Source organism: Corvus kubaryi, unplaced genomic scaffold, assembly GCF_017639235.1.
Source record: "Corvus kubaryi isolate FWS band 111438036 unplaced genomic scaffold, C.kubaryi_AGA036_p1.0 70, whole genome shotgun sequence".
Lineage (NCBI taxonomy): Eukaryota > Metazoa > Chordata > Aves > Passeriformes > Corvidae > Corvus > Corvus kubaryi.
The window spans coordinates 3,000,220-3,012,465 of NW_024582058.1; the positions used below are offsets into that span (position 1 = coordinate 3,000,220).

Here is a 12,246-nt window from a genome sequence, read left to right on the forward strand (position 1 = left end):
GGATGATGGTAACTCGTGTTACTGGAGCTGGAAGGTTGGTACACAGATACTCTGTGTTTTCTACAGGGTGGAAGGAAGGAGATGAGTGCATGAATCACTGCTCAGCTGCTACCCCAGACATGCTCCAGCACAGCTCCTTCCTGAGCTGTGAAAAGCAAGTTCAGTGTTCTGTGTTGCCTTCTCTTGACCAAACCTTTGATTCCCATCAATTGCCTGAGGTCCCTTACCTCGTGCCATTTTGCTGCATTCACAGCCAAGGAAGGCTCCCAACGGGCAGGCAAAATTTGTTCCCCATTTGTTGTCTTTCCAGAAGGGAACCAGAATATTAAGCAGGCAATTTTACAGGACAGGAGAAAAAAAAGAAAGAAAGTAAAAAAAAAGGTTTGAATCACACTATAATTAACAGAGAGGTGATCATGCCAGTTTGGAAATTGCTAATATAATTTTATGATACTGAATTTTCCATCCTGCAAGGCTGTGAATAACTGTAGTTTAACAGATGCATCCAAAATGTACATATCAAACTAAATCTCTAGAACTATAGCATCTGCGTGTCCTTAATTTAGCTAGTGAGCATGTGCACATATGTACACATAACCAAACATTTACTATTACATATATAAAACCACATTTATTCATCAACATAAACAAATGGATTATATCTATTCCATTTCCTCCTAATATGACTAAAATTCACGCTGGCCAGGAGGGGTTACTGAGGTAACAGCTTGGCTCCTAAGTAATGCTCCATTTATTAATCTTCAGATGTCAGAACTGCCCTGTGGGGACCAGGAAGCAGTGTCCTGGATCACAAACCTGAGGGCCCATTCAGCACCTTTGAAGATGTAATTCTCAGTGTAACTGGCTATCGGATGCACTGTAAAACCTTGCTGTTGTGATGTGCTTTAGGGTATCTGCACATTCCTACACACATTTTGTCTGTTCTATAATGTGCATTTGCAGAGCACATTTTGCAAGGGAAAAAGAAAGTGGATGATGTTATGGTACCACAGAAATCAGCTTTCCTCGTTTTATCTCTTCCTAATTGAGGGCTGTTTCTGTTGCCAAGTGAGGTCTGGGCTTCCTTGATGTATAAATCAAGGATGTTTGTTGCACTAAAACTGGCATGCAATTGCTTGTCAGCAGTCACCTTGCTTTAAGAAATGAGTGAAAGAAATCAAAGGAAATGTAGAGTATTACTGGAGACTGTCTTTGATGATGAATAAGACTGTGTGAATGGCTGATCAGGTCTGAAAAGGAAAAAAAACCTCAAACATACAGTGAAGGATTTTGATATAAAGACATTTAGATTTAGGCATGCTGAAAATATAAACTAAGAAGTTTTGCATTCGATGAAATTCAGTCTTTACTGTCTAAACATCCTTTGTGTGTGTTTGGCCCTCTGAAAACAAAAGCACAGCAGTGGGGAGCCTTTTCCCAATGCTTTTGTGCCCAGGATATTCAGCTTGGGCTCTGCCTAATGAGACTAAATTGCCTCCTGTGCAGTGGGAAAGTGGCCCAGCCACTCTGAAGTGGGCTGATCTGGATTAGGCAGCTCCCTGTCTCTGGAACCAGAGCTGTTCTATGCCTGGGATATTTTCCACACATCTTTGTAACCTGTGTATCATCTCTCTTAGCTGATGGAAGATTTCCCCAGTGAAGCTCACAAATATGCAGACCACGTCATAGCACCTCTTTAACACCTCTCCCCTTCAGGCTGCTCCTTCAAATGAGATTTTTAATCCGAAAGAGACGCCATTCCCACAGGTACTTGGAGATACTCCTTGAAATATAATAGCAGCAAGTGATGGCAAAGAGGAAGAGGGAGGATGAAGCGTAAGTAAATAAAGCCTATAGAAAGAGTAGGAGAAAGAAATTACATACTGTGAAAAGAAGCTTGATGCAAGGTGGAGAAGGACAAGTAGGAGAGAAGGAATAGTGGAGTAAAGTGGGGAAATAGATAAAAGGAGAAATAAAAAAGGCTGAGAAACCTCCTTCCATTATCAGCAGGGTAACACTATGCCTGATAACCCTCTTTAGTGAATGACTTCATTTCTATAAACCAGGAGCCAATCTGGAGAGCTGCAAAGTTGATTGAATGAACCAAGGTTGAGATTTCCTGGCCCATACTCAGTAAGTTTAAAAAGAAGAATTCTTCTAGCACGTGAACATCAAAACGGCTTTTTCTTTCATTTCTTTTAGGGAGTAAGGTAAAAAGAACAAACATCTTGAATTTTCACCACCCCCATGACTTGGCGAACTCAGTGTTACAAGACTTGGTTACCATGTTAAAAGATAATGTTAAAAAGTTTAAATTTTGCCTTGACCCTTCTGGAGTCGGGGCTCCCGATCTAAGCACATCTGGATTAGGCCTCCCCTTCCCAGGCACATCCATTTACTCCACACAAAGCTTACACATCTCTGGGACTCCACAGAAGAGATCATTTTCAGGTACAGAGCTGCAGTTGAGGTGCTTAGTCACACTCCACATTCTCTTGGAAACACCTCCTTCCAAACAAGGGCTGAATAATGGGAGTTTACTGAGTCACTCCAGTCCAACCTATGGACTGTCATCACCCACAGCTCCTGGATTATGCAACTGCAGCAACCCTGTGGAACTCCTCTGTTAGAAAATGCTGATTTGTTGCAAGTGAGTCACAGGAGAAATTTAATGAAAAGTAATCTTTCCAGGGAACATCTTTCCCAGCTATGCTGCTACTGACTCCAGAGGGCTGCCAGACCTTTGAAAGCTCACCCACGCAGCACGGGAAACAACGTGGAAATGGGGCTGAAATGTTTCCCTGCCACTTTCTCTCCCTTCTGAATGTGCAGGCCTTGCTTCCCCTACCAAGCTCAGTACTCTGAACCTCCTGGGAAAAAGACTGCATCTCAAAACAACAGCATTTTCTTGTTGTTATTTTTGTTGTTTCTAAAAAGAAAAATCCTTCCCCAAAATAGGCTAGACAAGATTTTTAATATACTCTTTAAATCAGGTACAGTTTTGAAACTCTAGCACTAGTTTTTTTAAATTTCTGTTACCCTTTCTAACAGTACATTTATCATCCTAAAGGGTCTCAGTGTAAGATGAACCCATCACCCACCTTGTCAGGACGGTACAGTTAAAGCGACTTGCTCGACTCCCTCCTGTGCAGACACCCGGCATTATTTTCATCAGTGCCTCTGCTTTGCAGGGTGATTCTGCACAAAAACATTGTCACTCTCCTGACAAATGACTTGCATACACAAAGCTGTTCGTACACTACAAGCTTTGCAGGACCACTGGTTTTATTTCTCTGTTCATTAAAGAACACATTTTTCCCCCCATTTCATGCATTTTAAAACATCTCTCTAATGAATTCACATACTAAGCATTCATATTTCTTTCAACACTTTTCTATTAGCTGTGTCAAACTGAATCTCGTGCCATTTGTCATGGTGCACTGAAGGTCTGATAATTAAGAAGTATGTTGCTGCTGTTGCTGTAATGATGAGCACAGGAGTACTTGGTTGTGCCTCTGTGGCGTTTCTGGCTCAGTCTGAGAGCGATGAGCGTGTCCATGGTGCTGTGTGTGCACTGTGAAGTGGCTCTGTGTGCTGCCATGCATTCCAAACACACTATCTGTGCACACCCCATGCATAATTCAGCCCGTGTTTTATCATGGGTTTTCCTGGAGTGCCAGCCTAGCTCATGAAGAGGGGAAGGGGAGTCAACAGCTTGTGGTACCCTGTTGCTCCCTGAGATTTAGCATGCAAAGCACTTGCCTTTGCAGAATCACAAATATTTCCACAGCACAGACCTCTCTGGGCAGGTTTAAATATTGTGCAGTCTAAGCTAAACAACCTGACACAAAACGTTTGCAGTCCCTGGCTTCTTAAATTTTTTAGCATCACTTTCAGTTGTTTTCTCCTCAGAGACCACAATGTTAACACACCAGTTAGTTCTGTGCTCTTTCCTCTCACAGGCAGTTCTACCTGGCTGGCCACCTGTCGCCACTCTGGGAATTTTTGCTGTGGAAAGCAATCAATTTGGAAGGACAGGGAGGGCAGGAGGGGGTCACGGGAGTGCAGGGACTGAGTGACAGCTGGCATTTAGCCCTAACCCCAACACAGGAGCTCTGTGGTTGGGCAGGGAATGGGACAGGGCAGGTGGAAGCATTTGAGAGGCCACAGAGGAGACATAAGGGGCCTTTCAGTGTTACACTGTTCACTCCAGGGTGGCATTTTCTTGTCATTCTTAACCATGTAGTACCTAGAGGAGCATCTTCTGCAGAGAAAACGTGCTCTCCCAAGAATGTTTTCATCCTGAACTCGACTTTGCAGAAAGAAGCTATATATTCATTTTTCACACCCTTTCCCCAGTTTTATCTTCAGTCTATGCAGACACACACTGCACTGCTCTCTGCATAGGAAGCTCACTTTTTTTTAGAGGCATCAGCTATTCACAAATGTTAAAATTAGAAGTTAGGTCTGCTTATGGAAATTATACTTGTCCAGAGAAGTTTGGATGCTGCCCAGAGAAGCTGTGGATGCCCCTGGGTCCCTGGAAGTGTCCAAGGCCAGGCTAGATGGAGCTCTGAGCAACCTGGGACAGTGGGAGGTGTCCCTGCCCATGGCAGGGGGTTAGAGCTGGATGGTCTTTAAGGAACGTTTCAACACAAACCATTCTATGACTCTGTGTTACAAAGGGAGAAAAGGTAGGTTTCAGTTTTTGGTGTCTACTACACAGCTGATCATTTTAACAGCAATTCATGACTTCCCTTTTCTCCTTTTAACTGATCTGCTTTCTGACTCAAATTAAGAATTAGAAAAGTAGTGCAGTATTGTGAAATCTGTTACCCTACAAATGAAGCACTTCCCTTGCTTTTAACAAGTGGGTCTGTTTGCACAGGGGGTTGTTCTGGAACAATGACCCAGCTCCAAGGGAACAGGGTCTGTTCCCTCAGTTTGATCATCCTCACAGCACTGGGCTTTCATGAGCTGGGAACACACATTTTTTATCTGCATAATGGTAAATAACGACTCCTTTATTGCTCATTAGTCACACACAGCTGGGCTCATGTGTGCTGCCACCCAGCACCTCCAGGACTGTGCAGAAGCCACCAGGGGTGGTGAGGAGCAGGGTGGATACGCTCCTTGTGCTGCCACGGCCGGTGCTGGATGCAAAGCTGGATTCCGGGCTGGATTCCAGCAACCTGGCCCAGTGGGAGGTGTCCCTGCCCATGGCAGGAGGTGGAACGAGGTGGTTTAAGGTCCCTTCTAACCCAGCCCATTCTCTGCCTCTCACCCCTGCACTGTCCCAAGGCAGGACTGCCCCGGCTGCAGCTGCACCTTCTGCTGAGTGGGGAGAGAACCGGGGGATGCTGCCTCTGACTCTGGGAATGGGGAGTTCCCTCTGCTTTGCCTCCAGCCATGGGGAGCTCCTGAGCAGCAGGGGCCTCTCGCGGTGCTGGCTGTGTCACACAAAGCTGGACACCCTGGGGAACAGCTGGGAATGCAGGAGAGTCTCAGCTCCGCTTTGGATTTCATCCTTTTTGTATCAGGAAGGCCAATTAACCAACTAATCAGAGTGGCCTAGGACACGAGAAATGTGCTTATCTGAGATAGGTACAATACAGAACAGATCCACTTTTGCAAATCAGAAAAAAAAAAATCTGTGAGGTTTCTTTTTTTGCGGGAAGAATTCTCGCTTTTTTTTTGCCTTTTGTAAAAAGTAATTTTCTGTGAGCTGTTTTGTCCACAGAGCATAGCTGGATTCTAAAATCACTTTTCTTAAAAAAACCCCAAACCACCACCACCCTCGCAGTTCTCATTTATTAGCATGTTATCCAGGAACGTCTCAGTAACCTTCACAAACCAGGTCTGGCTGCCACATGCCCTTCATTACGGACCACACGCTTGCCTTCACCAGTATCTTTAAATCACCAGTGACACTGGTAACTTGGTCATGTTCCTGCTGATTTACACGACTGCAAAACTGAAAAAAGTTTGCCCTTTCAAGTAATTTATTTTCCCTTTTATGGCAGCTCCAGAGCAAACCCAGGATTTTCTCTGGCTTCCAGTCTCCATGACCCATGTGAGAAAAATCTCTCCCTCTACCAATAAACTCCAATTTAAATTTATCATATTTTTCCATGTGTCCCATTCATCAAAGTATTTCTTTACATTTACATTCTTCCTACTTGAGCTTGTGACATTTTTATTTAAAAGAAAGTGCTATCAGAATTCAATAAAAAAAATTTAAAAGCATTCTGCATATTCACACTGGAAAGTGATGCTGTTGATTTAAAAGTTAATGTTTCCAAGAACATGTATGTGTAAGAGTAACACTGAAGACATTCAATTAACACAATAAATATCACCTCAAATTGTTAGATGTATCTTTTGTGACCTGATACCCATTTCTCACACTGCAACATTTATTCTGTTGGAAAAAATAAACAACCATTTAAAATGTGGATTTGTGAAGAAAAACGTAAACAAGCAAGGCCTAAATCGAAAATAATCCTTTGAGCATCCTGTTACTGGACTGAATTCTTTTGATCTCAGGCCTGTGACGTGTCAGTCACTTCAGAGAACTTAAGGAAGTTTTATTGCTATAAAACTGGCATAGGATAAAGGTCAGCCTAGTTATTTTTAACGAGTGAAGCGACATTATTTACTACTCAGTTTACAGGCTGAAACTGCACTCTGCAGTATTTATCCCACTGGGAGAAACAGAAAAAAAGGGACCACCCTAACTTCCCCAAAATAATACTCTGCAACTGGGCACTGCTTAGCAACTGCACCAATACAGTTACAAACCCATCAGGGCTTCAGCTGTTCAAAGTTTGGGCTCACTGTCATAGCTGGATGCTCAGAGGTGCTGAGCAAAGTGCCAAGATCCTGCAGGGAATGGGCCATGAATATTGCATCCCAACATTTAAACACAAGCTCTGATCCACAAGTGGGAAGAGGCCAGATCAAGTCACAGGAAGATTTGTAAATCTCACTCTGTATTTTATTTTTTTTCTTTTAAATATTTCTTGGTCACTGAGGCTATGAAAATTCCATTCATTTCTCCATGCTGTTGCCCACTTAATGTGGTAAAGAAGTATTTTATTATTCTCTCTGATGAATACACAAGCACCAAAACCCAAAGCTGAACGGTGGAACAAAGAGTAAATTACTTCAATCCTCTTAATTCTCTGCTTTTTTGGCAGATAATGCCATAAGTCATTCTAGCTTAGCAGCCACAGATTGAAGACAGATTTCTTTTTAAACTTTGGAAATGTTAAAATTGAATGAACTAACAAAAGAAAATTGTACCTAAACAGGGAGAAAATAAAAGAAGAACTTTTCAAATGGCTATCAAATCAGTTTTATGGGGTTTTTTTTGCAATGAGTCTGAATACTCATTTTTTGGGAGGACAACTTTCCCCTGTCCAATCCAAATCCAGGCAATGCAAAGTCCCATGAAACCCAGTAAACTGAAATAACCTTTTCCTCCAAACTCCTTCCCCAAAATTCTTGAAGAGTTGCCTGTGGTTGAACTGGAATGCATCTGGAAGTGTTTGAATTAAGTGCAGCCTGCCCAAAAGACAGCTTGGCTTCCTGCAGAGGTGTAAAGGATAAAAAGGGGATTGTGGTGGACAGAGCATTGTTGTTGTGAGTTAACAGGGAGCTGAAGCGACACTGGAATACTCATCAAAGTTCCTAAGGGCTGCTCCCTTCCAGATGAGTGCTGAGGGCAGCTGAAATACCTTCTAGAACTGCTGCAGGACACATTTGCTGTTTGACCCTCCTGCACAACAGCATCACCTGCACGAGGTGACCACAGAGTTTCACCTAAAGCACCAAAGCTGCAGCCTCACAGTTTCGAGAGGCTCTACTGCTGTGAAAGATCAGCATCTTGTTCATTTGCTCTGCAACTTGACTATGTATCATTCTGTTTTTCAGGTACAGTGTTAATTTTTGATTGGACGTGGAAGTGTCAACTCCCACAGGGTGCAATTATTAACAGGTGCCAAACTGGGAGAAAATAAATGCATAAAAGTTAGTATGCATCAGGTGCTTGTATTTTCCATTAACAAGAACAGATTTATAATTTTAAAAAATTGTTTTCATTCCATTTTTTGAAGAGAAAAAGGAATTTCATGCCTTAAGGCTGTATATTCTCCTCATTCACTTGAAAGACCAGAGAGATGCAACACTTTGTTCTAAGTTTGCACAGCTCCTGGTGCCTCTGTAGATCTGTGGGACCTTTTCCCACAAAGCCCCACCCTGCGTTGTGCCATCTCCCGCATCCCTCCAGGAGCCCAGACCACCTGGCAGGCCTTGGCTACACTGGGGTTGTGAAGAGTGGAGCAGCTGTGAGCAGAAACATGGGCTGCAAACTGAGGAACCACAGGAGTTACCCCTTCCTTGGCAACTGGGGCTGTAAGAACATGGTCCGCTGGAGCCAAAAGAATCCAGACAACTCAGCTGAGAGCAGGAGCTGGGCACAAAAGCACAGGAGTCTCAGTATTACACTGAGATTTAAGTGTAGCTCTGACCCACGAGCATGGATAACAAAAGTCTCATTGATTCCAATTAGAGGATGCTTGGGTCTATTTACTGTAACTGAGTCGATTCTCAGAAAAATAATTAATTCCTTGTCATGTCTCACGTGTATTGATTTTTGTAATTACAACAGAACTGGAGGCGAGGGTGCAGGGGGAAGGAAAGGCACTTGATTCCTGTTTAATTTGATGCACAAGCTGTCAAGGACAAAGCAATTGAGATGCCATGGCCATGCCCATCCTTGATGCTCTCTCTGCTCTGATGTCATGTGCCAGACGTGCTGGAGTGCAGGATCCAAAATCACACCCCGCTCTGACATAATGCAGTGCACAGAGCAGCTGTCTGCAGCAGCCTCCACAGCAGGCAGGAGAGATGCCCAAGGGGAAGGAGATAAGGACAGGACAAGCTTAATGTGTATCAGTGACTAAGAGGAGGAGACAAAGCAGTAGAATGGGAGAGAAAGAAAATACAAGTTGTTGCTGATATAGAGCTGCCAGTAGATAATGTAGGAGAAAACAAGTAGTGAGAGAAAAGAAAATACAGTATGGCCTAGCTTGGTAATGATGCTGTTAGGAAAAAGCAGCAGGAGGGAATCAACTTTGTTTCCCTTAAGATTTCACTAAAATAGCAAGTTAGGGAGTTTTTACCCAGAGTCAAGGCAGCATTTGACTTCTTAACAGGTGATAGTCTCCTCCCCCAAGCATGTTTGTGGGAAGGGCTGGTCTGGTTCCCTACACACACAGACCTGGTTGTAACACTCAGTTTGTCACAAAGATATTGTCATCACCCACACAGACACAGAACGACCTTTTGGGCCCACTAAAGCCAATGCCTGCCCTAACTCCAGCAGGACCACAAGAAGCTGTTTCCAACCTTTTGCGTAGAAGTACCAGTTCAGGAAGTCTCCAACTCTCATAGGAGCAAAAAACCTTTTTCTAATACAATAGACCTGCAAATAAAAGCTGCAGAACAGTCTCACATGCAAACACTAGAAAGAAATTATAGATGTGAGGGAGAGGCAGAGCTTAAGGGTTTAAATCACTCCTGAGTTAAGCACTCTCAGCTAAACACATGGTATTTTTAACAAAACAAAACAGAAAAGCCTCCAGGACAGGGAACTACTTTGCATCCAGTGTGTGCAGTTTCTAAAACCTGTTGTCTAAAATGACAGCACTCTAAGGCAAAATTTCTCCTGGTGCCCTATGCACACCACAAGAGAGGAAGCTGCAAACTCATACTTTGAGGGAAGCCAACAGTGAGAGGTTGTGGCAGTGTGTTGGCAACACTTGGTGACACGATATCCTCCTGGCTGGGAAAGAGCTCTGTGCACAGAGTCAGAACACAGCAAACTGTGAGGCACGAATAAATAACCAAAGGGCAGTGATGGATGACAGCAGATCTGTCTCCAGTGGAATTATTGGGGAGAATACTGAAAATTCTTTCCCTCTTAATATATTAAACTCATTGTTTGGGGCCGAGTTGAGGCTGCCAGAAAAGCCTTTTAACACAGCCAGCATAAATTTCAGTGGGTGTTTGAAGCAGGAGAGCCTGAGTTGTTGAAAAAGCAGCCCCCAGAAAGGCTGCTGCCTGCAGAAAACACATCAGCTCTGCTCAGCTGGGAAATCATTTGATCTATTTTATACCATCCACCCCGTCACTGAGGAGGCAAATATGGGTATGAAATATGGACACAGAGCAAAACATAAAAAGAGACTTAATAAAATGAGTAATCATGTTTTCCCTAAACCCTCTCATGCAAGCAGGAGGCACTAACATCATAAATTCAGCACAGTGCCCGTTTCAGTGTGTGGGAAAGGGAAAAAGCCCTGGAGCCAGGCCCTGTGAGCACATCCCTGCAGAGGCTGTCTCAGGAGGCATGGAGAGGGCAGGGTGAGGAGCTGGCACTGTGGCCAGAGGCAGGGGGTGACAGGGATCTGGAGCTGCTCCGTGCCAGGCAGAAAGAACTGATGGAAGAGTCAAACACAGCTGGCCCAGCACAACCTTCCGAAATTCAGCTCTAGTCCTCAGTGACAAATTTCCAGTACTTTATGCTACTCCTCAGTACATCAATAAATTAAAAATAAAAAGCAAGAAAAAAAGAAGAAAGGACACAGCCAAAAAGAAGTAACCAAGAGCCCAAGGATCCCAAACAAGCTGGTGTTAGAAGCATTAACTGATTATTCTCTGGCATTTTAAATTCCAGTGTTTAAATTCCAGTTCACAAGCCTGATAAACGCATGATCTTACAGCACCAAAGATAAAACATAATAATATGTATAGTCTTTACACCCAGACACCCACAACATCAAAAAGTTGCAGCTTATTTATAAACACGATTTTAAAAAGATGAGTAGAAAATTGGAAGTGCAAACATTTTTATTTTCCCAAACTATTGTAAACGTCTGGCTATTCAGCCCTTAGCCTAATCTATTCTCTGGCTACTTCACAGAGATGACATGAAAACACTGATTAACTCACAGCCAGTGCTAGAATTCAAGCTGTAATACAGGCACAGAACCATCGGGACTGTGGACACAGACAAGGAATGAGAACTGAAGCCAAGGACACACATTTGAGCAAGAGCAGAAAAAATGAAAGCAGACATGACACAGTGGGCTGTGAAGAATTACACTTGGAACGCTGCTGCTAACAAGTCTCCCTCCATGTGGAAGTCTGATTATACCTAGGTTTTCCTACAGGAAGATCAAGAACAAGTGCAGGACTCTGAACCTTCTCCACTGAAGTTGGTGGCAAAACTGCCACCAGCTCCACTTGGAGCAAGAGTGAGCCCCCAGGCTTAAGGATCAAAACATGCATTCCAAAATGTACGTGTAGATGCAGTGCATTAAATCAAATAGAGGAAATCCAGCAAGCAAGGTAGAATATAAAGCACTATTATTGTAAAAAAGTGCATGTTTCCCACAGAAACCCATCCTGCTGATGGACACCAGGACCTGGGGACAGTATGCTAAGGAGATATCTCTTTTTCCTTTAGTGGGAACTGTGTTTTGCTTCTGTGCAGCTCAGGCACAGGGGAGGGAAGGGCACACTCTGCTGGCCACAGCACCTTTTACACTGAGAGCTTTTGAGCAACCAGAGTACAGAAAAATAACCCTCATCCCCCATCTGGACCTGATGTGGTGCCCACACCAGGCTGCTGCTTGACTTCTCGCGCCCTGAGTCTCAGTGAGCGTGGCTCTGATGCTGTCAATGGATTCTCTCATGTTTAAACATCAGCCTACCTGCTGCAAGAGCTCTTTCTCTCCTGAAGGACAATTTTAGCAGTGTAACATATGTTCAGAAACTCTTTACCTTAGGCTTTTCATCCAATATTTGCTGACGGATCTCCTTGTGTTTTTCTACAAGTTTCTCCTGCCTTTTACTCTGAGCATCTTCTAGCTGTCAGAAAAGAGCAGAGAATCTTTTTTCAGAGCTTGCACATCCTCACTCTCCCACCTCCTACCCAACAAACATTCCACCCATCAAAATTAAAACATTATCATCGAAACTATGAACAATTCCAATATAAAATCACACACCACTGCCTCAAGCATCACTGAGCACGACTGTTCAACAGTTGGGTGTGGACATGAAACCTCAGACTTCATACTTGAGGTTCAGGATCAGAAATGCCTAAAGGACTTACTGCAGACTTCTAATGTTATTAAATTATAAATCTTGGGCTTCACTTAATAATGCACTCGGACA

At 43.5% G+C, this 12,246-nt stretch overlaps 1 protein-coding gene and 1 long non-coding RNA gene across 4 annotated transcripts in view; one reads left to right on the forward strand and one right to left on the reverse strand.

The window, feature by feature from the left end:
- LOC121674706 overlaps positions 1-12,246 on the forward strand; it is a 103,964-nt gene that overhangs the window by 83,472 nt on the left and 8,246 nt on the right. The window lies entirely within an intron of this gene.
- Positions 1-12,246, reverse strand: part of PLCB1 (phospholipase C beta 1) — a 341,667-nt gene that overhangs the window by 44,639 nt on the left and 284,782 nt on the right. For all 3 annotated transcript variants that reach the window (XM_042049230.1, XM_042049231.1, XM_042049232.1), the window contains exon 31: positions 11,851-11,937. In XM_042049230.1, coding sequence (XP_041905164.1) covers positions 11,851-11,937 — 87 coding nt within the window. The remainder of the gene's footprint in view (positions 1-11,850; positions 11,938-12,246) is intronic.